At 36.2% G+C, this 25,017-nt stretch overlaps 3 protein-coding genes across 3 annotated transcripts; 1 reads left to right on the top strand and 2 right to left on the bottom strand.

Annotated features, from left to right (window-relative positions):
- Positions 1-4,361: 4,361 nt before the first annotated feature.
- On the bottom strand, positions 4,362-8,236 carry LOC132179772 (small ribosomal subunit protein uS4y). The gene is made up of 3 exons (XM_059592541.2): positions 8,126-8,236; positions 7,434-7,815; positions 4,362-4,744 (listed from the first exon to the last, which is right to left on the bottom strand). Exons 1-3 carry the CDS (start codon positions 8,151-8,153, stop codon positions 4,561-4,563), a joined length of 594 nt encoding a protein of 197 aa, XP_059448524.1. The 5' UTR covers positions 8,154-8,236; the 3' UTR covers positions 4,362-4,560.
- A 1,110-nt stretch (positions 8,237-9,346) lies between these two features.
- On the top strand, positions 9,347-11,727 carry LOC132179015 (mucin-like protein). The gene is made up of 3 exons (XM_059591623.2): positions 9,347-10,022; positions 10,505-10,694; positions 11,271-11,727. Exons 1-3 carry the CDS (start codon positions 9,454-9,456, stop codon positions 11,475-11,477), a joined length of 966 nt encoding a protein of 321 aa, XP_059447606.2. The 5' UTR covers positions 9,347-9,453; the 3' UTR covers positions 11,478-11,727.
- Positions 11,728-12,849: 1,122 nt separating this feature from the next.
- Positions 12,850-24,414, bottom strand: LOC132179606 (PH, RCC1 and FYVE domains-containing protein 1). The gene is made up of 9 exons (XM_059592349.2): positions 23,616-24,414; positions 22,957-23,043; positions 22,123-22,212; positions 21,728-21,808; positions 21,338-21,505; positions 19,132-21,219; positions 18,040-18,186; positions 15,314-15,585; positions 12,850-13,293 (listed from the first exon to the last, which is right to left on the bottom strand). The coding sequence occupies exons 1-9, from the start codon at positions 23,661-23,663 to the stop codon at positions 13,206-13,208; spliced, it is 3,069 nt and encodes a 1,022-aa protein (XP_059448332.2). The 5' UTR covers positions 23,664-24,414; the 3' UTR covers positions 12,850-13,205.
- Between the last annotated feature and the right edge of the window lie 603 nt (positions 24,415-25,017).

The raw sequence follows: 25,017 nt of genomic DNA, 5'->3' as shown, positions 1-25,017 counted from the left end.
TAAATAAATATAAATTTAAAATACTAAATTGATAGAATTTCCTCCCCTAACTAATTTATGAGATTGACCACATTAGATATGATAAGAAAAAGGTGGGTGGAGTTGAAAGCAATAGGGCCGTGCCGTACCCGCTATGCTGCTGCTATTGATTGAGCATGGGGTTTACTGGTTGAAAAATAAGTTTTCCAAATAAAATCTCCCAACTTGCTTTCTGTGATTTATCTGGTCATATCAACTTTCCAATCAATGATTAAGTTATTCTAGAGTAATCCAAGGAGCAAGTCAATTATTTAATCCCCAATCCAATAATATTCAACTTAAATTGTGTATCTTTCTTTAATCTCAATATCTCGATAGATAGGCCGATATGATAGGGTCTACATCAATCTAGTAATATAAAATTATTATAAAAAATGAATATGTAGCGATACATACATGCAGTAAATTCCTCCAATGTGTCATGCTAAACAGCCCATGCCCATTTGACTTGGTCATTAATATGTGCATGTACAGATTAAGCAAATGTAGCTTTAAAAACATACATGCAATAAATTCCTCCAATGTGTCATGCTAAACACCCCATGCCCATTTGACTTGGTCATTAATATGTGCATGTACAGATTAGGCAAATGTAGCTTTATATGTGGTGCCCACAAAACAAATAAGGGATATTGACTTGACAGAGAGAGAGGTTCAAGCATTTTGATTGAAGATAAATATGAGTTGTTATAAAGTATAATCCTATTAAGTTATTGACACCATGGGTGTCAATTGTCGTGTTATAATTATTCGAGTAGATATTTTCATTTTGCATCAAGAATTTTTTTTTTTTTTTTTTTTTTTTCTAGTCTCATTGAAAAATGATTACGAGCATAACAGTCTTACATCACAGAGTAAAAAGCTCTGAAAAATCATAGTCAAAGCTACGGGATTACAAATTATAGATGTTTATATAAAAATTAAATGCATTCAAGACCTATCTATGACATCAATATTCGCAAACCTATGACTACTTTTCAGCTATAAGACCAGATCTGTTTTAAACAGACTCAACTCAATGCATAGGTAGCTCATCTTTCTCGCTCTGAAAACAAATTACATCCACAACCCAAAGATCTGGATAATCCTTATTCAAACAAAAATACAGACAACAAAAAAAGAGCAAACCCAGTCCTAACAAAAAAAATAGCCATAAAAGCACATATTTGCTTCTGAGAAGACTAGATCTACTCCTCATCGACCAAAAACAGTTGGAAAACTACACAATTTTCCTCGTAGATCACTTACAAGAGCAGATCTAAAGAGAAAACTATTATTCAAAACAAACAAAACAAGCAACAAAGCCAACAAATCAACAGCGATTGGAGTGGAGGAGATGATGAGCACTAGCTAGCGTTGACACGTGGTGGAGTGAATGGAGGAGAAGGGAGGCGCATCACCTTGGAGGGTGGGCGGTAGCAGCCGAAGTTGCTGATTTTTGGTTGAAAAACACATAAAAACAAAAAAAATCCCAAAAAAAAAAAAAAAAGGCGCAGAAGGGGAGGGGAAAGAGGGGGAAGGGCTCCCTCCTCCTTTATTTGAGGGCTAGGTTTTTTCCACCCTAAAGCGATATTAGTCCTACTTGTTGAATCGAGAAAATTAACATACGTCCATTGTTGCAGAATAATTGATATTTTGTTACTCCAGTAATCTCTATCCTAATTGTCTTAACACGTGATAATAATAATAATAGAATTTAATGGGATAATTATATTTATTTAGGTTAAAAAATCACGTAATTTAACAGAGAGGATAAATTTTCCACCAATCAAATACTCGATTGTAAAGTAAGACGTCAGATCATGCGCATTTATCTGACAAAACATAAACATACAAGGGACACCTAACATGTTTTGAAATGATGATCATTTAAGACTTTATGCTAAAACAATATATTATTTCATGGATTCGGATACCTTTGCACTAATCGAAATAATTTTCTTTTCAGATGCTCCCTGGATTGGGTGCGTTGTACTTGTCATTCTTTGTCAAAGAGAAAACATCAACTGGTTCTTCTCTCAGTGCATGTTGAATGCCTTAATCCTTTCTCTCAGTACTTCAATTATTAGTTTTTGTTTTTTTTTTTTAAAAAAAAAAAACCACTAAACAGAATCTAGAATCAAGCGATCTGCATCAAAAAGTGGGCATATTTGGACCTCATTGGCCGACACAAAGATGTATTATATATACTCTCAATGGCTGTTTTGCGTGTTACCATAACATATACCAAAGTGGCTTCCGTTCTATAGTTGACATAGCAAATTAATATACTTATTTAATTAAATAATTAAATTTATTTAAGCTTTTAAAATAAGTTGTGATTTTATCTCAAAAGTTTAAGCTTGATAGGAAGAAATAACATACCACTTGTCCCAAAAGGCAAATGCTAATAGAATGAGATAAATTTATTGAAAATGATATTTAACATTCTCTAGTCCTTTTTCATACTCGCCTTTTGAAAATTAGCAATTGAATTCATAAGAGCTATGCCTTTACTTATATGGGTCTTACAAATTCAATGGTTGATTTTTAACAAAAGAGAATGATAGAAGAACGAAAAAAAAAAAGGAAAAAAAAATATTTTTGAGATAATTGGTAATTCAACAAATTTTAAATTCATAAATTAGAACTATATCTATTTCCCTTTTATTTTTTTTATTTTTTATGCTGATGTTGAAAGATATTGTTTGTAATAATGCTAGTACTACTATGCTTCAATTAAAATAATAATAATAATGAGATGAGACCACCAAAAAAGGAGGCTAGTAAAAGGAGGCAAGTTGTGCCCACTATTTTAGAAATGATAAGGATGGGGATGAGTGCAAGCATGACCATGCATTTATTCGACCGCTGGCCCAACTAATTTGAGAGAGATGAAAGGTTTGAAGGAGGAAGAAGACCAGAGGGGCTGATTGAGAGGGGGTCTGTTTCCAACTCCACATTTACAAAACCACACAAAAACCAAAGTACGTGTACGACAGCGTTCCTTAAAAGAGGATCACTTCATAACGTTGTGACTCACTTTAGATATAGATATAGATATTAGATACAGCCTGGCCTGATAGTTACGTGTAATTCCCCACCAAAAAAATAAAACAAAATTAAAATGAAAAATGAAACAATCACACATGATTACGACATAATGAACCCACATCGTCTTTTTCTTCTTATGCTTCTCAATCCTGTTTTCTTACGGTCTGTCTCTTCCTTTTTCTTCTTCCTCCTATTATTATTCTATAAATCATATGTTCAAAAGGTAATTTTTTATTTGCAAATCATATAGATCCGGCGAAGGTGAAAGCTTTTTTCAACAATTTTTTAAAAATAAAATGGACCGACAATATTACAAAATTTCACAATTCTCACACATGAAGTGACCAACAATTCCAGCCCTTTATATCCAACCCAAAATTTGAGTAATACCAAACGTCTCTCCATCTCCATAGTCACATCTCCTTACACAAAAGTCGGCCAAATTCACGTACCCAAATGTGATTTAAATCATACATCTTAGAATTGGCCTTTTTCTTCTTCTTCTTTTTTATTTTTTTATTGAAAAATTGTGATATTTGTACAAAAATACCAACGTTAGAGCATTAGCAGCAACTTTCTTTTGATTTTTTTTAAAGTTCAGGGTACAAAATTACTTTTTGCTTCCCAATGAAAATATATTTCACAATAGCTTCCCTTACCTTTCCCAATACAATTAAAATATTATTTCTTTACAAAATACAAATTTCCTACCTACCCTTACTTTTTTGACTAAATCTCAACACAATCCTCAATTAAAGACAAAAAAAATGAAAGAAAATATAAAAAAGATAAATGTTTATATTAAAATAATGTAGAGGGTTCCCTACACATCGAAAAATATTGTATCAGCCCTTGAGAGAGAGTTAAATGTAAGACATCTAATGTGACTAGGTTTTTGTAATTTTTTTAAAATGTTCTCTAAACTTAAAAAAATAATAATAATAACAATAACGTATAGAGCATCTGCTACTAATGTTTTTACGCTAGGCAGGAGAAAGAAAAATATTGGGGAGCTACACAAGCAAGACTTGTAGGGCCTACTATACTATCAAGAGGGTTCAAAAGCCCAAATAGCCCAAACAAAAAACAAGCTTATCCTTTACAGTTTGTTCCATTTGAAATAGGCCTAGAATTTCCACCCATTATCCTTGAGGATCCGTAACGGTAACAATTAACATGAAGCCCATAAGGCTCACTGTAACCTAATTTGTTCTCGGGCCCAATTACCACCAACATATGTTTCTCCTCTGGTTCCGCAACATTTATCCACCGACCCAACACAACCCACATAATAAAATGAGAATTTAAGCATGAAATTTAAGATAATTCTCATGAGAGATAAGTCAATTATCCAATAATATAACCAAAACAAATAGTCAAGGAAACAAGCAAAACTTCTCTATGCAGGGCCATTCACAGAAAGCCCCAGTTACTGTCTGGAAAAAACTCTATTATTACCATTACCATCATATATCTAAAGTTTTGAGCTTACTCTTCCTCTTCTTCATCTCCATCACCACCAGAAGACTTCTTGGCAGCTGCCTTTTGGTTCTTGCGCTTCACTCTCCCAGGACGTCCACCACCAAATGGACTCGTGAGCGAAAAATCAATGTGCTTCTGTGAGTCTACCCTCACCATGAATGAGGCAATGTTGACTACCTGTCTGCCAACCCTGAAGCGGCCAAAATGAATTATTATTACCTTTACCCGTTAATAATTATCTTGGGAAACTGGACAGTAAATCAAACACGGATAAAGATTTCATAGATATTCCAACTAAATAAACTGTCATTTCTTTTCTTGCCAAGTAAAAAGCATGACACAAAAACACAATAAACTTTTATTTCATCACAAGCATGGACAAATAGGGGGTAGTCAATGCAATATATTTAAAAAATGGATTTAAGTTGGTTGCCTGGTTGGGGGGTCACCGTGCTCCTCAGGAGTAACTACTAATAATCAAATTGACCAATTAGAAAAACCAGCCTATACATTGAAGGCATTGGGTTGTAGTCAATTGCGGGGCAAGTGAATGTTAAAGGATACGCCCAGCTTAACCAGAGTCCCACTGGAGAAACCAACTGGCCAAATCATAAAATCTTACTCCAAGTCAACTACTAAAACCGACCATTAGTAACAATTTTGAGACAAAACAAAATAATTAGAAAACAGGGAAAAAATTCTGTGCGCTATCTCAAAGCTCAAAAAGCAAACTCAGATTTGCTGTTTCCGTACGACCCAACCCAGGAAACCAAAAAATCTCATCTCAAAATAGTCAAACTGCTTCAATAAAGGGCAGCTAATTAAAGGGTGAGACACAAAAAAGAATAAGGCTTATTTAATAGAATGCAGCAACCTTGCCCTTCAACCACCCAATTGACACCAACCTGCACCATAAGAGTACAATCTTCACCAGACTCGATGCTTTTATACTCGAGCTCTCAATAATTTGTATATCCCAAGAACATAGTCAAGACTCTAGATCCTCACAACATCAAATTTGCCATGAATCATCTCTAAATGTAAGATTCACTTGGTTGTCTGAAATTCAGAAACCACATTCCACAATTTTTAGGAATAAAATAAAAATCAATACACTAATTCCTTAAAGCAAAATATACTGCTTTGCTTTTTTGCTTCTTATCAAAAAAAAAAAATTCATTAAAGCAAAATATACGAGTTCATGTACTACCTTCTTATGTATCAATTGCAACAGCCACCATCCCAAATGGTTTTTATTTGGTCACAAACTCTTAAAACTCCTAAATTTACTCATTCATTTAGTTCTGAGTACAAAGGGTGAACCAGATGATTAGTCAAATGAAAAAAAAAAATCATGTAAGAAGAAGTGCACTGTATACACGACCAATAGCCTTGTTTGGGAAGCAAGATTTTCCAACTCAAACTCAATTTTTTTCTAAATTCATGTTTGACAATTTTTGAAACTCAATTCAACTCAACTAAATAATTTTCAACCCAATTAATAAAAATTATAAATAAAGATTGAAAAAAATAAATTAATAAATAAATTTAGAGTGGCCAAAACACTCCAGGTGGTGGCTGGACCACCCCTAAGAATCTGAGGGTGACCAATCCCACCCCTGGGGGGTGGATCGGCCTCCCCCGAAGACCGAAGCTAATGGGGGTGGCCGAGCCACCCCCACCCTGTCTAATTTGGGGGTGGCGAACCACCCCCAAATAGCGGCTAGGGGTGGCCGAACCACCCCCATTAGCTTCGGGGGTGGTCAATCCACGCACTAGGGGTGGATCGACCATGTCCAAGTAGCCGTTGGGGGTGGCTCAACCACCCCCAAGCAGTTTTTGGGGTGCAAATTGGTGTTGGGGGTAGCTCAACCACCTTTAGACACCTGGGGGTGGCTGATCCACCCCTCGGTGGTAGTTTGGCCACCCTTAGGGATGGTTCAAAATTGCCCATAATTTTTTTTTAAAAAAATTAATTTTGTTTTTTTTTTTAATTATATATATTTGTACTTAATTTTATCAATTACCATCCAAACATAATCTCTACTCTTTTTCTCCTTGATATTCACACTAAAAAAAAACTCAAAAATGAATTGAGTTCAAAACCAAAAAATGGCATTCCCAAACAAGGCCATTTCTTGTTTCATCTGATTGCTTGCAACATAGACCAAATTTTATATAATTAATCCACTTGAACAAAACCCTACTCTAGAATTGAATTAGCAGTGAGAAGGGCAGTCAAAATTTGCCTTACTACTTGAAGCATTTTAGTTTATGAGAAAGTAACCGATTCCCAATCCAAGTGCCAACCCTTACCAATATTGAAACAAACCACTCACAAAAGATAAAGGGCCTTAAATACTTAACGTTCCTACAAAGCAATACAATGAAAGTAGTATTAAGACCTAATCCGAGTGCACAATCACAAAAAAAATAAAAAATAAAAATCCACCAAGGCTAATTGGGTCCTAACTCCACCAGGCACCAGAGCCACTTTTTAACATTTTAGAGGGGGAAAGGCCAACGTCATCCCTCAAGTTTCCTAGTTTCCTACTTTTTTTTTTATCACGCTCTGAACCCATAAGCTCAAGTCACCTCTCCCATGATAAACACGCTTACAAATCAATCACTTCAATCATAGCAACTTACTCTTTGACAATCACTAATTTTTTTTTACACAAATCAGTGTTGGTTCATATTTGATTAAAATGACTTAAGATTCATAACAAAATGAGGTTCCAGACTAATAGCAAATCACATCCACTAATAAGAGATAAAATGTGATAAACAAAATTGATGCATAACACAAAAACTAGAAGAGACAATCAGAAAACGTAATGTATAAGCATATCAGGGAAGACCTCATCATTTATACATACCTAATATGCCTCTGCCTGATAAGCACTCTGGCATGGTGAATGGACTTGGCCATACCAGACTTGAACACCAGGGTTTGAAGACGACGCTCAAGAAAGTTCTCGACAGTAAGGGCCAACACGTAATCGAGCTTGTTCTGGCTCTCGTCCAGCAACCCGTACCTGTTCATCCTCCTCAGCAGTGCTTCACCCTCGAAAATCCGACGTGGGTTCTTCTCATCCAGTGTCAAAAGCATCCTCGCATTGTTACGAATGCGACTGAGTGCATACTGCACCCTCCAGAGCTCCCTCTTGCACCGCAGCCCATACTCACCAACGAGCTTCAGCTCCGCGTCCAGACGCTCCTTCTCGTAGGGACGTCTGGGCTTCTTAAAGGTTTTCCCATCTGGGGTATATAACATTAATTATCAAAACGAATTTCAAGTTGGGTCGTTCACCAGAAGCTCGAATTTTCGTTTTAGACCGAAATATACTCGATCGAAGTCAGTACCACGACAGTCTGACCTCACTAATGACAACCAGGGTCTGATTTTTGTTCATATTTTAAGTAATTTTCGAGGATGCTTGTTTACTGGAAAGAACTAAGATGAAATAGATCACACACACGATGGTAAAACATGCGTTTTACTTATCATGAATCGAGAAAACATAGCACAGAGAAATGAAAAGAACAGGTCGGGACCAAGAGGACTTACAGTTCCGGTAAAAGGAGACGTGCACCATGCTGCGCAGCCGGTGCTCTTACCCTCAGTCCGCGATCTGAAGCGAGAATGTGTGGGGGTTGAAGATCGAAGAAGCAGTGTGCGTTTATAAGAAGCTTTATATATTTCCTTTCCAAGGACTAAACCCTAACCCTACTTGGCAGCACACACTTGTGGGCCTGTATTGTGGTTTGGGCCCAAACTGCTGTCCAATTGTACTGGAGTGGAACAAATAAAGCCCATGATCCCTGGGGAGGACTCAGTTGGTATAATTTTCCAAATAAACAAATTTTCTCGATGCGATTTGATTGAGTTGCAAATAGTCTCATGGGATACAAAAAGTGATTGAAAAAATTATCATAGTAAATATAATCGAAAAATATGTTCCTTTACTTAAATTTTATCTCAAATTTTAATGAAAATTGTCAAAAGTGTTGCAGCAATAATATCGTGACACATGTCAAAGGATGGTTTGATCACTCCCAAATTGATGAGGAGGTGACCGAACCACACCTAAACTTTTGTTGGTGATTGGGCCAAAGAGGCGGGGGGGGGGGGGGGGGGTGGTTTGGCTAACTTCAATTTCAGCCTAATGGGTGGTCCAAAAGTTTTATGATGGTTTGACCGCATTCTCTACTTAATTTGGGAGTAGCCTAACCACACCTTTATTTATTTATTTTTTATTTTTTCCTTTTGTTTTTATATATGTATTATATATTATTGTTGTTTTATTTTTAATTATAAGGAACACATATCATATTACAATACTATTGGTGTTGACATGACATTCTAATGGTTTATGTTAAAATTTAAAGTAGAAGTCGGGTGCAAGAACCTATTTGTAAATTTTACTTACTACAAAAAGCTTTCAAAATTATGAGGTGGACAAAGTTTTTTCTTAAATTAGGTCGATGAAAAATGTTCTATTCAATTTATTAAATTAACATTAGTCTTTAGAGCATATGGGTTTCACATACAATTTTTTTTTTTAACAATTCATGTAAAAATCAAATGATTTATTCAAAATAAATGGTCTAAGAATAACAATTAATTTAATAAATTGGATTAAAATAATTTATTCCAAATTTAAAATAAAATTTATCCAAATTTTAATATATATATATATATATTTATTATTATTTTTTTAAAAAAAAAACGTAGACTATAACACAATTGGGTTTTTAGTGAGACTAGGGTTTAAGCCCATTAGGCCAGTCTGCTGCTTCTTCTTCTCAGACAATCAATTTCTTCAATCAAAACTCTACATACCAATTAACCAACCAGTGATCCTCCATTTGAAGCTCAAGCCCTGCAAAAAAAAAATGCATAACCTTAAACGCATAGCAGCGTCCACCTCAATTACAAACCAATTTCAGAGACTCTCTTCCACAATCCTAAAGCACCATTACAGAGATTTCTCCACCAAACCGTCTTCTTCGTCCGCCGGCCGTAACTCGAAAAATTCCGACGACCAATGGAATGACTCGTGGGAGATGGCTTGGCTGCCGGAGGACCTCTCGCCGAAGCACCGGGCTCCCTGGGAGACCGACGTGAATTTCCCGTCCTCGGACTCTGGGGTCGTTCTTTCGTCCGAGGTGGACGCGGAGACCAAGGCGTTCGTGGAGGACATGAATGAGAATTGGAATCAGAGGAGAGGGTCCAAGGCCAAACAGCAAGATAAGCAACAGAGTGAGAGTAATAGTCGTAGTAGTAGCAGTAACGGTTCGCTTTATAGCTTGGAGAACATGAAGAAGGATTATAGGTTGAAGAAGCAGAGGATTCACGCCGGGTTGTGGATGAAGGAGATCGAGAAGCAGGAGGAGGCCAAGTTGGGGGATTCCATCGCCGGCGGTGGCGACGATATCGAGATGTTGCTCGATAGCTGCTCCGAGTATGTCTTTTTATGAGTTTATGTATGATTGGTTAAATATCTGGATTTTTTACTGGTTCTGTTATTTGGTATGAAATTCTGTTTTACTTGGCGTGGTGTTTAGAAGATATCATCGCAATTTCTCAACCTCTCATCAAGAATTGGCTATGTTTTCTTATGTTCAAGTCCTTTTTTGATTCTTTTCAATGCATTAACATTAGAATTAAACATTTCTTGCTAGTTCATGGTGGGGAGTCCATCTCAGTTGTGGCGCTTATAGGAAGTAATTAATTGAAAGGCAACCCTGAAAGTTCTTTGCTGCTGTTACTGCATTGACTATCTTACTGAAACATATGCATCTAAGTTATTGGATTTAATTTTTACACCATAACACTTCTAGCGTCTTTTCGGTTTTATTGTTTGTATATAGATGATTGTGGTGGAACTTTTGGAGGCTTTTTATTAATTAAACTTGTTGGGATTAATACTTAGAATAACTGCAGGATTTTCGACACTTCCAACGATGATTTGAACAACTCAAAGATCCCTAGCTCTTCTGAGTTCAAAAACAAGCCTGACGGTTGGGAAACAACAGCCAAGGCTCAAGATGGAAACATATGGGAGATGTCACAGAGGGAAGAAGATATTCTCCTTCAAGAATTTGATCGTCGAATTGCATACAGCAAATTTCAGGTGTGCAAATATCATCGCAGGCACATACATTTTTATTTTTCCTAGTTCATAATTACATTATTTTTCTAGGTGTGAAGCAGTATATGAATGAAACCTGAAGAAGAGAGAAAGTCCCAGATTTTTATTTTGCTTGTCAATTTGTGTTGCTCTATAATTATTTCTTATTATAGTCATATTGATATCATACTTATCTTATTATTTAGCCTTGAAATGATCTCTTTCCAGTTAATGTATTAACTAGGAAGAGCTATTGTAGCAGTAATTAGATCACAAATATTTGGACTCGGGTAGCAAACCTTGCAATCTCCTCACCGCATTTTCTTGGCTGTGTAGTCAGCTCTGTTGCTTGTGAAGACTATTTAAAGATCTATCTGACAGTTTGCTACATATGAGTGCCCTGCCGGTTTCTGGACCACACAACAATATTTTAAAGTTCATTTTTTTAACAACTTCTTAAGGTTTTCCTGTCCCAATGTCACTTGATATCCATATTATCTCAAATTTGTATGTTGGTCTTCCCCATTTTTCTTTTTTTGCTGTCCTCCTTATTGTTGGTGTTATGAAATTTGTATGCAGATAGCTAGTTTTATCAAGACTCACATATTTAGCAGAAGAAGACCAATTGATGGGTGGAAATACATGATAGAGGAGCTGGGACCAAATGCCAAGAAAGGAAAGGGTAGTGTTTCTAGGTTACCCACTCTATCTGATGCATCAACCCAACCATTTAAGGAGGAGAAGACTCCACTTGACGGCAGGCTGACCCCTCTAAAGCGTAGGTAGCTTGGAACCCCTTTGAATATTCTCTTTTGCATTTTAGAGATCGTCCAGATTGAAACTATTTATCACTTCTATATCAATTCTAGGGATTTTTTGCTCTCTCTCTCTGTATGATAGTACTATCTTGTAGAGTTGAAATTCTTAATGTTGGAAGCTAGCTAAAAGAGTGTGTATGCATTCCCTCTGGATCTGCAGTTCCTACTGCTGAATAGTACTTTTTCATCATTTTATTTATTCATATAGCTTCAGTATACGGAGTTCTTTCAATTTGGATTACATGCCTCTAATATTGTTGTCATGCCTGCATTTATGGTGTCGATTCTTTTCAAAATTTTCTTGTTAAAATTGACTCCACGAAAACAATTTAGTTTGAAATCTCATATGAGAATCGGGGTACATTTGTTGTAACATTTCAAGTTCCCATGCGTTGTCCGGGGTCCAAACAACGGCTGAGCTGGAGACGGCATGTTAGCCCTCTCCATATCTTGCTTATAGTTTCCATTTTTTCAAAATACTTTTTAAAACACAAAACCAAAAACACTTTCCTATTTTGATAACGGTGCATACTTTATCTGCTTTAGCTCCATTGGCGTTTCCCTCTCCCATAAGATATATGTGTGTATCCTCAGGGAAGTCGTTGTCAAATTCTCCTGCCAAAAACTTTGCTGCTCGATTGCATTCCTTGGTGCACACTGCCCTTCAACACGACTGCTGTGCTTACATAAAATTTTCTGAACTCCGTGGAATGCTGAAAGAATATTTATAAAAATATAAATATAAGTATGAAAAACAAATGCCACCCTCACGGCTGACTTTGGGTGGTCTAACCACCTCTAGTGGTATTTGTTTTTTTTTTTTTTTTTTAAGTAGGAAACAAGTTACCTTTTGATTGGGTTAGGCATGACAGAAGGTGGAAGGAAGGATCTATTTGATAATAATTAACATTTTAGAAAGTAAATCAATAAAATTTAAATATTAAGGAGTAATTTGATAAAAAAGTCATACCTCAAAGATGCTTGGAGCATTTTTCCCTCCTTTTAATCATTGTCTAATTATTATTGTTCATAAGCATCATTTGGACAGGGCAACCAGCTAAATATTCAACTTTTATTCCACTCTCATACAACTAGCTGTGGCAATTGGCTATATCCATCGGCCCTTAATTTTATTTTAATTATTTTTTTTTAATGAAAGCTCATCATAAACTTTATGCATACTGCCACATCAAGAATAAAACGAGACTCTTGGATGGGTGGCTCCCTCGGTTTATCACAAGACAGTGATAGGGTTTTTTTTTTCCCCTTACATTTATCACATTTTCTATTAACAGAATGACAAGTTAATATCGTATAGAAACTCTTTGGTGTGTGCACATTAAGGTTCGATCAGATTGTACCAATAAGTTCTTGTATACTTTAAAACACGGTCCAGAAAGTTAGACCACTTGAGAAAATAAAAAGGATTTACTTATAGGCTTTGAATCCAGAAATTGATGCCCCCACATGGTTACACTATTCTATCTTCCCCGCCCAAAAAAAAAAAAACATTCTATCATGGAGCCTGCTGCAAGAAATATTCAGCACTTGAACAGTTGAAGGAGTGGACTTTGTCTCTCAACATGTTTTACAGATGAAGGATAGAAAAAAGAAGAAACCTTTTTTAAACCTGTATCTAAATGATGAGACATGCCTTCTAAATTCTATACAAAAACAGCCTCTAATGATTTTTCTCTTAACTACGTACATTGAGTCGCTCACATACTTTGGTACCATTTTCAGCCCACCACTTCGATGCTTGTTCTTCTGAGAAATGTTTCCGGCTGTAGCAAAGCAAATTGACTTCAGTAAACAAGGTATATATTCACTAGAAAGATTCCCTCTTTCATTACTGTTAGAATGACATATCTTCAATGCTACTAGAAAGATTCTTTTAGCGAAATGGAGAACTTTAAATATTTATGGGTTCATAGGTAAAAAGGGTAAGGGTAGTATCTAATTAAAAGCACACATTCATAAATTTCTCTCCACTTTATATTTATATTACACTCAAAAGGATTGGGCCATAATCAGCAGGAACAGAGAAGTACTACATAAAAATAAAATAAAAAATAAAAAATAAAAAATGAAGAAAAGAAGAAAAAAAGCCAAAACAATTTGGATTCCAATATCTCATGGTGGGTTTCTTACAATGAAGCAGAATCGAGGATGAGAAGAAAGATGGCCAAATGGGAAAAACTTGAGCCAGGCTCCATTTGTTCATCATAAAACATTTTAGGACCAAAATGTCTCCATTTGAAAAATTGCTATTTTTCCGTTGTTTGACTCAAATCTAAGCAAATGATCCTAAAAAAATTCCATTGGCTCACACTAAAAGTCATTAATATTTTAAAAATAAAATTCATGTAATATAAACCAAAGATAATAAGTTAGTTTCTTGAAATAATTAATCTAATTATTACCATTCAACATGCCGTTAAGACTTATGGGAAGACATTCTCCACAAACAGCCAAATCCACAAAGGCATTAATAAAATTATCTAATTACCCACTAAAAAAAAAAAATCCAAATTTCTAGGAATCCATGTCCACCCTTCCGCCAAAACACTCACATGCTCCAGTCTCAACTTATGACATTCAAGTTCAAACTCCTCACTACAACACTATTGCAAAGAAGACGATCAATTTGATTGAAGTGGAACAAACCCCTGTGCTTCGCTTTAAACTGGGTGCAACCCACTTAAGATTTCCACTCTTGACAGCACTGAATAAATTGTAAATGTGTAGATCGGTCGTTGATAAACCTGATGGATGATGGAGTTGATACTAGTAGTTCGAGGAAGCCAAAAAAGAAGATGATCAAGAATATGAAGCCCAACATGAATGCAATGGTCAAGGCGTTGAGGGGCTTCAATGGCATGGTGGGCAAGAAATTTAGAAATTAAGAGCTGTGTTGGTGGGACTGGAGAGAGGGAGAGAGCCTACTTGTAGGGGAGGCATCTCATGCTGGAGGCTGATGATGGAACTAGTCCGTCAGTTCTATAAGGTTTGTAAGTGCAATGGATGACTGATTCAACAACCATTGGGAGGAAGTTCTTGAGATGCTAGTTCTTTGAACCGAGGGAGAGGAGCTTTATACACTACTAGCCAAAATAAATCTTAAAATACACCACATTGCTAACACCAAATCAGGACACCACCACCCCATCAAGTTGCAACCAAAATGCTACAAGCCATTTTCACACGCCCAAAAACAACCACAAGTAAGGCTAATCAGCTCACAACAATAGCAGATCCAAACAAACCCGAGGGAAATCAAAGGTCAAAGGGAGAGGAAAGCTTACCTTGATGAACAGTGGTAAATCCAAGGTGACAATGGCCGGGCTTGGAGAGAGAATTTTGGCTTATGTATTACGTAAAATATTTTCCACCCATTTAGCTTAGGTTTCAGTTGACTAGAAAAAAGTTCTGTTTACTAAAGATTTTTAGTTGCACCAAACACTGAAAATGGGGAAAATAATTTCTAAAAATTGTTTTATGTTGAGACAAACAAAGCCTTGGTAACGAAAATTTCAGAAGAGTAGCATGTAGCACCAATTATACAATCAGAGACAGACAACTAGGATGGTTTAAGTACATTGATCGACTGGCAATAAATGATATGATTCAAGTTGGAGCCAGTACAAGAAAAAGAGCAAGGGTAAAATATTTTGTTGGTTTGAAAAAAAAAAATGCATGTTATGGAGTCGTATAATCTCAGAGAGATATGCCTCAATTTTTGGTCAAGTAGATCATATATGTTCCTGCTAACTTTTATAAACAAAGGGTGGCAAATATAGATACCTGAAGCGAACACGTTTCAATTCAGTACCACCGCCTGGCAAGGAGGACAAAGTTACGTACACACCTGGTTCATCATGCACTACCCATTCTCCTTGTCCAATTGGTGGCTTGGTTCCATTAGGTAAATTTTGGTTCGATGCATGTCCAGCGGACTCGGTCTCTGCTGTATAGTTCTCACTGGAGAGCTGGGTTAGAATATTAGAGGCATTTCCAGCAATAGAGCCACCATTAGATCTATGTCCTTCAGGCAGCCTTTCAGCCATTTCCTTCAACTGTTGAACAATTAAACCACCCACAACATTAGACCATTAACTAGTTAAGAATGTAGTTGCATAAGGATCAAGATTCCCTGGCATTTCTATGGTATTCTACCAAATAGATTTCTTCAAATCTCAACCATTGTTTTTAACTTAAATGGTGGAGGTTTTGCGATATCACCATTTGCCACTTCATTATTTACCATATCAAATAACTTCTTGTAATAAATAATAAGGAGATAAATGATGATAAATATGCTAAATAATGAAGCTATTCCATCTATTTGTGCATTAAGTTCGAAGAAGATCTCAATCTATAATGAAGAAATTGAAAACAATGTATCCTAATCCATTGCATACAGCAACCACATGCCCCCCCCCCCCCCCCCAAAAAAAAAAAAAAAACACCATAAAGTAAAAGAACAAGAAACAGACAATTTTTTTTTTTAATTTGGCACCAGGTATCCAGAGTTTCGCTCCAACTAATCTCGGGGTTGGCCACAACCTCGATTAATTCAAGGGGCGAATCCCCAGTCCGATGGCCTCAAAAAGCAGTTTGTAATCAGTGGGTTTCGAACCTAAGACCTTGAGGAGCATACTCAAAATCCCAGGCTGTCCAACCACTAAACCAACCCCTTGGAGTTAAAAATAATAGGGAAAAATACATTTTACCCCCCTGAACTATCCATAAAAGTGACACTTTACCCCCCCAAATTTCTAAATTGTTGCAATTCGACCATTCTGATTTTTTTTTTTCCAAAATGCCCTCATCCCAAGTTAAAAACAAAAAATAAAAATTAAGGGGTGGCTAAGCCACTCCCTTTGGCCATGGGGGTGGCCAAAACCACCCCCAATTAAATTTTTTTTTTTTTTTAACTTGGGATGGGGCATTTTGGAGAAAAAAAAAAAAAAAAAAGTTAGAATGGACGAATTGCAACAATTTAGAAGTTTGTGGGGGTAAAGTGTTACTTTTTAAACATTGGGGTTAAAAATGCAAATGAGTGGATAGTTCAGGGGGGTAAAGTGTATTTTCCGCAAAATAATAATATTGATTGGTAATCATATATTCCATGCTTCGCCAATTTATATTTCCAATCTGTCAATTAGTGATTGTGAAGGTTCTTTGCCATCAGGTTAGGCTCTTTGAACCATGGCAACTTTACTTTTGTCTCCCATCATCTTGGTGCTTAGTGTGAGCATTGTTCCCAATGTATCAGCTGACAACTTGTCTGGTACACCACCGGTCATACAGTCTCAACAAGCTTAACACTGAAAGTATGACTTAAATCTTCAATACAAAAAGAAGAACTATAATTACAAAGCCCATGTAGCATTGACCCCATTGACATTAATGCTATTTCAAGAACTATCTTTTAAATACTAGATCTCAACCTCATTTGTATGTACATTTCATGACATTTGTTATGACCTATTTTCCTAAGCATGACGCCATTAAGAGAACTCACTAAATGATCTTAAATTTTTTTTCATTGATCATTTTAGGATTTCATGTCACATCTGGTTTTCAGACAAGCTTCAAATAAATGCAGTCAAGAATAGATGTCATTCATGTGACAATATATGCTTAAATAGTGGCAGACAACGTACAACATATGGCACAGGGAATGATGAAGAGTTAAGCCCGAACAGGGGATTGGATGGAAAATCCTCCCTGTCTAAGGCATGCAAATTTATGGAGGTTCCTCTTCACATCCATGTATCTGCTCATCTCTCATTAAAAAACCAACCAAACCAACGTAATCATCTCCTCTATCCATTCCCAAAACAGAATATGTTATACCTCAAGTCCCCAAAAAAAAAGACTAAATTAACAATATAACAATGTGTTCTACATATTGCTTCTAAACATCACAAATTATTTATTTAAACCTTCCAAGAGGAAAAATAGAAAGATGTAATTCAAACAATTTTTCTACTTGATAAGGTAATACTACTAACACGTCGTTCATTGCTGTAGTTATCACATGGTGGGCTAGAGTCGCACAAACTCAAGATTATTCCACATATAAGGCACTAGCGTAATTTAACTTATTCTCATCATATAAAAGGAACATAATCATTCATACCATGCACCGCAACTTTGTTTCATGTTGGTGACAACCCAGATTGCTTCAATTAACTTATTAAGGAACATAATACATTCATAATATGATCTCTGTGCTGTGAAGGTGAATTATCCATAGGCTGCCTCACCGAGACATTTCTCTCTTACAGCTTCACTGCTCCTATATTAAATGTTTGAAAACCATATCTCCTATAATTTGAATCTTTGAATTTAGATCATTACAGAAAATTACAAGGACAGTTCTTTGAAACCCAAAAACCAAGTGTGCGTCTTTTGATGCTATTTGATGCAAAATAATCTCTACATGTCGAATATAAAACTTAAACTTATAAGTAATATTGAAAAGCAATAAACACAAAAGCTTGAACAGAGAAATATCTCACCTGAGCAGTAAGAGACTTGATAACTTCCTTCGCAGATTTGCATTTTTCAGCTTCATCTGCTGCAATGGCAGTGACCTCCTCCAACTGCTTTGATGTTCTTCCAAGTTCAGCTTCAAGATGTTGGGATTTCCTAGTAAGGTCTTCCACCTATAAAGTATTTTCATTCAATTTCTACTTAGTATGTTCTCATCACTTCAACGAATATAAAGTAAAAAAAGTGGATAAATTGATCAACTAAATAATCATTAGTTTGACACAGAAAAATTGTTGGAAAACAAGTGATTAGGAGCCCTGTATGCTAAATACAGATAGAACTCAGATATTTCTCAAATATTATTGCAACATTTATAATGTTGATGAGAACATATTGATCTGCCCTATATTCAAGGCTTAGCTTCAATCTTTCCACCAAAATATACAAAAACATATAAAAATCTTACTATATTCATCCAATTAATGCCACCTTATTTCTTTTCTTGGTTCAGCTGCAGCATACAGTTATCAAGCTCCAAACTCCAGCATATCTAGGAACTTCATTACATAATCTTAGCTTTCTCTGTTACCTATATACATTCTTATTCTCTCTCTCTCTCTCTCTCTCTCTCTCTCTCTCTCCATTTTTAGACTCAATTAAGGTCAAATAAACAGCTGTTAGTTCTCTCTTTTCTTCTAGATCATAATAGTATAGAAAGAAAACACAGAGAACGACAAAAGTGTTAATAATATTTATACCCTGAAGAGAAGATTGGTTCCACAAGGTTCCTGTCTGATTAACATAATTTAAGAGTAAATCATACAGCTTTGTTGCTCAAAAGATTTATGGTCACTCAGAGACATAAATGAGCTTATAGGCCAGTGATAAATTCTTTGGGTGCTACAGGCAATTATATTTTCAAACATTCTCAAAGAATATGAAGTACATGACAAGAAGACCTTAATTCTTTCTTTCCCAAAAAACAACAAAGAAAAACACATCTATCGTATTTAATGGCTGTGCTTAACATTAAAGTTATAAACAAGGATTTTAGATCTACGCATGCATGTGACTGGAAAAATAAATCATAGTCACTAAAGCATTTTCAATTGGCTCACCTGGGCCCTTAAATTTACGATTTCTTGACTTAAACTTTCATTTTTATTCTTTGTATAATCCAGAATTTCTTCAGAAAACCGAGCTGGGCTTGACTTTTCTGAAGCAGGAGAAGTTGACTGAGAAGCCATCCTGGAACCAGGAAGGGAAACTGATGAAACTTTCTTCGAAGTTCCAGCAAGAGAAGCTGATACTTTTGAAGAATAAAAGCTCCCAAACTGAAAATTTCCACTCAGAGCAGTAAACACACGGGAATCATGCAATTCCATTTTCATGTCAGGCTTTGAATTCCTGCTTTCAACCTGATTGAGTGAACCAAAAGATGACAATCTTGAGAATGTTGTCTGTAGTTTTGGACCTTGACTTTCTTTATCCGCCACCTCATTGGATTTAGGTTGCATATTTCCATTTTTTACTTTAGGAATTCGAGGAATAGAACTAGAATCCATGACCTTCTTTAGTCTTGTAAAACAATCATCACACACCCGATATGGCTTGTTCACATTTGGAGCTAAAGAAGCTTTCAAAGATTTCCTGCTACTGCATGCTTTGCAAAAGACTAGTCCACAATTGTAACAATTGTGACGTTTTCTTCTGAAACCAAAAGGATTATGACAACCAGAGCATGCAGAGTGGTCAGCACTAGATACCCATTTATGCATACATATAGCAGCTGTAAAGTTTGAACCACACGCTACACTCTTTACTTGCTTGTCTTTTAAAAAATTGACAAGTGTAGGTGTATTTCTATGATCATAGTCTCCATGGCCTAATTGCCCATTTGAACCCTTTCCCCAAGTATAAACCTCTGTTTTGGAAGTCAGAACTGCAACATGATATGAACCACAGGCAATCTCATCTATAAAACTGTCAGCAATTTTACCCTCTATGCGACTGGGAACTTTTCCATCAGCTACAGGACTGCCCAGTTGTCCATATGCAGTACTCCCCATTGTATATACTTGTCCTGAGGTTGTCAGAGCAACTGTGAGATTGTGACCACAGGCTACTTGACAAATACTTTCATTAACTAATGCAGCTACACACTCAGGAACTAGTCTAGGCTCTTTATCACCATGTCCAAGTTGACCTTTGTCTCCATCCCCCCAGGTAAACAGCTTTCCAGTTGAAGAGCAACCAGAAGATCCAGAAACAGATAATTCATTCATCAATTCAACAACAGCAGCAGTGTGCCAAACACCACAAGCAACCGTCGTAGTTCGCTGTCCTTTCAAAGTTTCCACTTCCCGGGGAATACTCGTGCCTCTATGATCTCCATGGCCTAGGGCGCCAAAAGATCCATCCCCAAATGTAAACAACTGCCCAGCTGATGTCACAACAGCAGTATGCCAAGGTCCACAAGAGATATATGATACATGTACACCCTCCATGACACCACTTACCTTTTTAGGAATCCAATGACTAACTTCACTTCCATGCCCAAGCAGACCAAAGTTGTGAGTACCATCACCCCATGTATAAAGATCTCCCGAAAGTGTAACAGCACAAGTGTGAAACTCCCCACATGCTACAAATTCAATGTTCATGCCACTAAGAGTGTCGATGAGCTTTGGGTGGGAAACATCAGCTTCTACGCCATGCCCAAGCCTGCCTCCTGACTCCTCTCCCCAACTAAATATCTCCCCTTGTTTTGTGACTAGCACAGCATGCCTGCCACCACAAGCAATATTATGAACATCTAGAACCACTTTTGATACCAATGCCTTCGGGAGAAGGGCATCCATCTTGGAACCATATGAGCTCCCAATTCTATGCATGCCACCACCCAACATTCCATCACCAATACCTTCTCCCCAAATGAAGACATCACCTAAGGCTTCAAAATCATCATGACCAGATCCATGGCTTGATGAGCTCACGGCACTAGATAAACTAACTCGAAATGTCTCTGCTAAACTTTGACCATTTGAGTTTTCTACTGATGCAGATGATAATGTAGAAGTGGCAACTGATTCATCTTGACGGGAACTCTTAGCAGCTGCAGTATATGATATTATGTCACTAAATGCCTTTCCCAGTCTAGTCTGTGGAATATTCTCTAAAGGAACCCCTTCAGTATCTCCTGGATCCTGTTGTAATTTAAAAAATATAATGACCCAATGAAAAAACAAACTGTAAATGCTTAATAGGTTATTGGAACTTTATAAAACTAAAGACCAAAAGAATAGAAAGGTCACTGCTACGGACAAATGGTGCAATAGATGGAGAACTTCTTCGTGTACGAGAATGATGTGGACTATCTGATGCTACACTGTCACTTCTTGATTCATTCCTCCACTTGGGGTAGTTGCCTCGAGCAATCAGTGCCTTAAGACCAACAAACCAAACTTCAGCTTCGTCCTTGTCTTTACATATCTGTCCATTGATTGGTCATGATGTCAAACAAAGAATATTACATCTAGTTTATCAGCTGATACCCTAGCTTGTTTTTCACAAATTAACAAGTGAACTTTGAGCAACTACGTTCATTATAAAACAACAGCATTGAGAAAAACAGTGATTTCCATGTTTCATTGCCACTGATCACCTAGACGAGCTCCTAGAAAAGACAAGAATAGACCATAGAAATAAACTCACCAAATCCAAGGACCTATCATTATATATAAGTGAAAACGATTGATATTCCTTTTCAGGCTGAGGATACCGCTGAAAAATTGCCTGAAAGATAAATCCACCATTATATTTATATAAATTTAGAGAATTATGGGTAAGCAAAATGACAGAATAAAGTGACTATTGTAAGAAAAAAAACAAAACAAAACGTCAAAATTTCAAAGAATAAATAAGAGGATTCTACCTAAACCTACAGAATTTCAAAATCAAATATAAACTTCAACTAGAATGAATTGAAACTCATGCATAGTTTATTTCTAGTCTTTATTGAAGATCTGATAAAAAGCACTTGAGCAGTAGCTTGAGGGGCTATCCCCTAATCATTTTCTAGGAAAGAAAGGACAATAATACAAACTTACAGTGCGCTGTCCAGGAATAATCCTTGAAACATGACTTAGTTTAAGCTGTTTCTCTTGTTTGCCAGAGTACCATATCAATATAGACTCATCCTGAAACAAAACCCCATTCATCTAAGTTGATACAGAGAAATGAAAGAATATTGTTTCTTCTGTTATCCATATTCATACAGGAAAAAAAAAAGGACATTAAAGGACCCAAAATTTCATGTTTGAAATCATGGAGATCTACAGCCTCGCTGAGCTCAAACTATAAAATAGAGACAGGTCACACTTTGGGCATCTAGCAGAAAAGGTTCAGGTTTGTTTAGTCATGATGAAACTCTAAACTAGTAATTTGGATGATCAGAGTAAGGTCTTAGTTCGATTTTCCATTATATAGGATTGACCACTTCACCTAGAGTGCCATTGACCTATACTGAGAGACGTGGTCACACTATTTGCTACTTGCTAGGTCTCAGCAAAACTCAGTATAGGCTAACAACCAAGAATCTAGTGTATTAATATATGAAATTTCTTTTCAACTCCACAAATAAAATAGAAAGGATAGAACAGTAAAATGAGTACCACTTCCTCACTAAATTGGTTTTCTGGTCTGGAATTGTTCAACATGGATTTCTTACACGACGCTTGGGCTATATATCAGTGGATACATTCTGCTTTGCCCCAAGGGTTAGCATTATTAGGATTTTCATAACTTAAAATATACTAAGGCCTTATTGAGGTTGCAGGATGCCTGCTTGTTGGGCGGAAAACTTTCAAATGAAGGTGATTTTTGCAATTTCTTCAATGAGTTAGTGTGTAATTCAGAAAAGATAACATGCGAATGAAACTTACATTAGAAAGCCGGAATGGGCAGAACTTTGGCTTTCCTCTGCGTCCATACTTTAGTAGATATGCCCCTTTCTTAAGTGATGCAATGGCCTGTAATATAAAACTTCAAATAAAACTAACTACAAGAGCTACAGGTATTTTTATACAAGAGCATAATCCTATGACAATAAAAACAAAGATGTATGAAGGAAGACAATACTGCATGATTGAAAAACCTATTTAGACTGGAACATTTCTTATCATCTACTTCAATTTCCACAGCACAGCACCTTATGTATTCCATCACATGAATTGATAATAATAATAATAATAATAATAATAATAATAATAATAATTCCAATATGCGCCAATGAAGGATGCAAAAAAGTTGTCACTATCAAAATACAAAGACAGGTTACCGTTGAATGCATCAACTACGATGTTTCACGTTCTTTGCATTATAATTTGATATATCAAGACAGATTTTAGTGGGGAAAAAAAAAGCATAGAGAGTACGCATTTTTTAGGTAAACAACACAATTTATATCAAACTATCTAATGCAAATGAATTACTCTTACACTTAGACTCCTTTTAAAGCATACAACAATTTGTCAAGGCAACCTATCCTCATGAATCCCCATTGCACAAAACCATAAGATGAAAGCGAATTAAAGCATTATACCTGCTCGCCGTCCCTCTCGGTGAGACCACCTCTCTGTAAATCAGCCATTCAAGTTGCAATGCCAGGTGCTGCCGAGCTACAGACCCAATGCCCATTTGAACAACTGCTCCAAATATATCGAACACCATACGCCGCTCTCCAACTTCGGCCCATGTACAAGCAAGGTACTCAAATACGTGCTAAGATTGTGAAAAAGAAAACAAGTCCCTCATCTACCCCATAACCAAAAACTGGCCCCCAAAACCAGAAATTCCAGCTCGTGAACTCTGCCTAAAGCCCTATAAATCCACAGTAATCACAGAACCAAACCACAATGCAGAGCCTCTATGATCAATCTGAGCTCTGAAATAGCTCAAACCACTATCCAGAATACGAAACAAACCCTAAACAAAATCACAAACACCTTCGAATTTTTTAAACTCTTCGGTTTTCGCACATTTTCGACATCAAACATCTATTTAAATCCAGACGGGCGCGAATTAAAGCAATGGCGATTGAGTTTACCTCCATTGCGAAAAATTCCGATAAATTTGCCAAATGTTAACCATTTTCGAAGAATTTGGGCTCGCCGAGTTCCAAAAAAATTGGAGAGCCAAGCGCTTTGATTCGGAGAGATTCCGCTGTCTCTGAGGTCGTCAATGTCCGTGATTTTCAACGCGAATTTGCAGAACCTTGAGGGTTGTTAACCTGCGCCTCTCCCTCGCTCTGTTGTCTGATTTCGGAGAGATTGTCTGTTTCTCGCTCCCAATTTTGTTTGTTGCCACGTCGGCAATTGAAATCTTTGGGATTGGGATGGTTGGTTTTGTCCTTAAGTGGAGTTGGGTGGCAAATAAATTCAATGGATTCACCAACGAGCAAAAAAGGGGATGAAAATAAAGGTTAAGGTAGTAATTTTGGCCTTGAAAAATCCTTTTACTTATTAATAATTTCGTCCCTGTAAATTTTTTTGTTACAACTTATTAATAACTCATTTTGGTTATATAATCATTTAGTCTTTTCATACAACAATATCACCTAAAATTATGAAAATAAGTTTTTATTTTTTATTTTTATTTTTTATGGTGATATGACAAATAGTAAATTTAAAATATTTTTAATTCAATTTATTAAATTGATATTCATTTTTAGAAAATATATGTTTAAAACTCATATACAATTTAATAGACTGAATTAAAAATATATTTTTTTCAACACAATTTAAAATAAAAACTTTGTCAAAAAAAAAACCTATACTATAAGTTTTATCATTTGATAGAAATTTAGTGATTAATGTGACCTGTTTTCAATAGTCTTATCATTCATTGATCCACCATCCAACGGCCAGGAATTTACCAATTAAGTTTATTTGAGATATAGAGAAATGTTATGCGTTATTCTAGTATTTTCCTAATATCTTCATAAC

This window comes from Corylus avellana, chromosome 4 (genome assembly GCF_965113065.1).
Source record: "Corylus avellana chromosome 4, dhCorAvel1.hap1.2, whole genome shotgun sequence".
Lineage (NCBI taxonomy): Eukaryota > Viridiplantae > Streptophyta > Magnoliopsida > Fagales > Betulaceae > Corylus > Corylus avellana.
This window is presented reverse-complemented; position numbering and strand designations above follow the sequence as displayed.